General features: G+C 41.1%; 1 protein-coding gene across 1 annotated transcript; it reads right to left on the bottom strand.

Moving 5' to 3' along the window:
- Window positions 1-1,094: 1,094 nt before the first annotated feature.
- On the bottom strand, window positions 1,095-3,515 carry LOC125482639 (ferritin heavy chain B-like; the record flags this gene model as incomplete). The annotated part of the gene is made up of 4 exons (XM_048594747.1): window positions 1,095-1,419; window positions 1,651-1,776; window positions 2,323-2,469; window positions 3,450-3,515. Coding segments are annotated over 4 exons (486 nt in total), but the record flags the coding sequence as incomplete, so codon positions are not given.
- Between the last annotated feature and the right edge of the window lie 3 nt (window positions 3,516-3,518).

Raw genomic sequence — 3,518 nt, 5'->3', positions numbered from 1 at the left:
CAGCTACATCAAGTTTCTGGAGTGTTGGACCTTAGAATCAGGATAATAGGCTGTCTGACAACTCTCTGGAATTAAGAAGCTAATGAGGAGCATTAAATTCATTGTCAAAAAACCCATCCTTACCTGGTCTGGCCTACATATAACCCTGCAACCACAGTAATGTGTGTGACTCTGACCTGGCCTTGGGGCAATTAGAGATGGATAATAAATGCTTGTCCTTTTAATAAAAAGGACTGTCACCCCTTAGACTCAGTGATTAGGCAGCCATAGTGCATTGCACGTGGAGTCACATACAGGCCAGTCTACATCAGAAGAGCTGATTTCCTTGAAAATAAAAAAGGTAAAAATTGGAACTGCTGATTTCTGCCTGTGGTATTTGGGTTCTAGCTTTATTTTCACCAGGTGTCCTTAGCATTTGTCATCTCTACATTGCAGAGCAATGAAAGAAGTTCTACCACATGAGTTACAAGGTGGGCACTGCTGCATTGCCTAATGCAGGTCATTGTTTCTAACCTGCAAAGAGAGACTGATACAAGAGAAAGCAGATGTTTCCATTCTCCTGCATGGAAATGAAATAGGAGAGAAACCAATTGCTTATATAAAAGGATAAAAAGATCAGTGCATCTTAGATACTAAAGTGTTTTACTTTATATTCCTGTTTAAAAAAAAAAAGGAGCGAGTGTATGCTCAATCATTAGATTCCAAGTGCAAGAACAAATTGCTTGAAAAACCTCACAGGTCTGGCAACATCTGTCAAGAGAACAATGTATCTCAGGCCCTGGGACTGAGAACAGATTTCTCTCCACTGATGCTGCCAAACCTGAGACTTCCTGCATCTGCTTATTTAAAAAGCCCTAAACATTGCCAAGGGCAGTGCACTAGTTCAGTGCCAAACATTTAGACAGGGGGCTGGTTTCAGTCAAGGTGTTGACTAGAAGCTGGTCCTGCAAAAAAAAAAAAAAAATCGTTTGTCAGGACAACATTGCTTACTAACCAAAAAACAAACTTAACACTTGTGGAATTTCCACTACAAGGATTGCCCACTTAATCCCTACAGACAAAAATTACTGGGCCAGGTATTGAATCAAAGGTTGTCAGAAATAACAGAAAAGGATTTAATGATCACATGTTAAACAGCAACATCAAGAGCCAGAAGCAGCTGTGAAATTATACAAAGTACTCAGTTCCACGGTGAACACTTTTAATTTGCTCAGAGGACAACCAAATTACTAGAATTATGTCACCATGTACAAATAGATTTATTGACCCCATTCAACTCAGGGTGAGCTTGTCAAACAGGTACTCTCCCATGCCATTCTCAGGGGCTCCCAGTCTCTTCACGTTGGTGATGTGATCTCCCAGCTTCTTGATCATCTTCACTTGCTCATCCAAGTAGTGCCTCTCCAGGAAGTCACACAGCTGGAAGAAAAGACAAAATTAATCCAGAGGACCAAAAAGGTGTCTGAAAGTGACCTCCCATGACAGATGTGACCATCACCACCATATGGAGGTGCACTCAGGTGATGCCTTTGAAAGGTTTTGTTTTAACAGCCTGCAGGAGGCTAGGAGAAGGTAATTGGATTTTTACCCAGAGTGCACAAACACACCACTTTCTTCCAAGTAGAAGAGAGAGAAAGGTTATCAACTCACGTGAGGGTCTGTGTTGCCAGAGGCGAGTTTGTGCAGATCCAGCAGACTCTGGTTCACATCCTTCTCCATCTGCAGAGCTCTCTGCATTGCCTCCAGACCATTGCCCCACTCATCCTGCTCTGGCTTCTGAGTTTTGGAAATTGGGAACAGAAAGCACAGCTCAGTAGACAGTTGTATCATTAGTCTACATCTGATCAGTTAGTTATCCCTAATCATTGTAGGGGAGGTACTACAGACCAACTTTACTTTGATACAGCACACCTGCTAGATTTTGTACTGTTCTTGAAGAGGAAATTTTCTAAACATATCCTACTATTCTATGTGGTGATCAGAACGATCCCAAGGCATCAGAAACATTTAGATGTAGAAAGGCTGGATACTGCTGCTTTCCACGCCTGAAAATTTTCATTCTTACCTTTTGATACCTCATCTTGTCCAAAGAAGCGTTATAGACAGAAGTTTGCTCACCATCCAGTCTTCTGGATTATCACAATTACCTACTGTTGTTGAATCACAAGTGCAAAGTATTTCCTTTTAATTAAAGGAATCTTATTGTGGTGAGCAACCTCCCATTCATACAGTATTTGTTCAATCCTGAAGCTAAACCTAGGAGATACCAGTCAGTTGTAGTGAGCTCACAAAAAGAGCAGAAAAAAGTGGTTAGAATCCAACCTTGATGTCCTGCAGGAGGACTCGGCCTCCACGTTTATTCTGGAATGCCATCAGTTTCTCAGCGTGTTCCCCTTCCTCATGGGACTCCTCCTTGAAGAACTCAGCAAAGTGACGCAGGGCAACATCATCCCGGTCAAAGTAAGAGAACTGTGGGGAAGAAAAAGGCAGAGAGAGAGAAATGTATCTGAAATTCATCAATGGCACTCCTCAAATCAGAAACTAACCCGGTCACCGTCTTGATTCCACATTTAATTAGTGGAACGTGATACAAACAGAAGCAGGAAGTCATCTCCCATGGATTATAACTCAAATAAAGGACATTTAACCAGCACAGCACCAAATGAAGGGACACATGTGGATTAACAGAGCCAGAAATCTCAGTCAGCTGCAGCATTACCAACATCACCCACCTGAATAACCCCACTCTGTCCTATCATCTACTCTGCACAGAATTCTAACTGGTTTCTTTTTCAGTAATTCACATTTGAAGTGTGAAAATGTGCCGCACTTGTCTTTCCTCCTATTGACTAGCTAATAAGCTCACTTCTGAGGAAGGATCACTGGACCCGAAACATTAACTGATTTCTCCATAAATCCTGCCAGATCTGTAGAGCTTTTCCAGCTAATTTTTGTTGTTGTTTCTAATTTCCAGCAGTTGCTGTATTTTTAGTTAAGAGAACTCATTTAGGGCTAGAGCAGAGGACAGCCTGGTGAATGGGGCAAAGTTTTAAAAGCAAAAGTAAGAGTACATTTTGGTTAGGAAAGTTTCCACTAGGGAAAGCTTTTAAAAAAAGAGAAAATATAGTTGCAACCAAATTTTAAAAAAAAAAAAAAAAAAGGTTTACCAGCAAAACCAGCTCATCCCTCCAGAGCAAGAAGAAAAAAAAAATCACTAAGGGGTACATTGTCCAGAAATAACAGTGGTTATTGTCACCAGGAGTCAGTTGCAATACAAGATAAACTTTAAGTTTCCAACTGAGTCAGTGTTAACAATTTCACTGGATTCAGTCAGGGAAGGGCCAAGACCAAAACATATGCTACAACTAAAAAAAAAACCTACAGGGTCAATGAAATTATATCAGAGGCTTCAATTTGAAGTAGGGTCTTCAAATGCCCACAAGGCTCACCATGGAGAGGTAAACATAGGAGGAATAGAGCTCCAGGTTGATCTGCTTGTTAACAGCATCCTCACAGTC

The sequence above is a fragment of the Rhincodon typus genome, unplaced genomic scaffold, assembly GCF_021869965.1.
Source record: "Rhincodon typus isolate 14 unplaced genomic scaffold, sRhiTyp1.1 hic_rhity00014093, whole genome shotgun sequence".
NCBI classification, from domain to species: Eukaryota; Metazoa; Chordata; class Chondrichthyes; order Orectolobiformes; family Rhincodontidae; genus Rhincodon; species Rhincodon typus.
The sequence above is the reverse complement of the archived record's forward strand: the minus strand, read 5'-3'. Positions and strand labels throughout refer to the sequence as shown.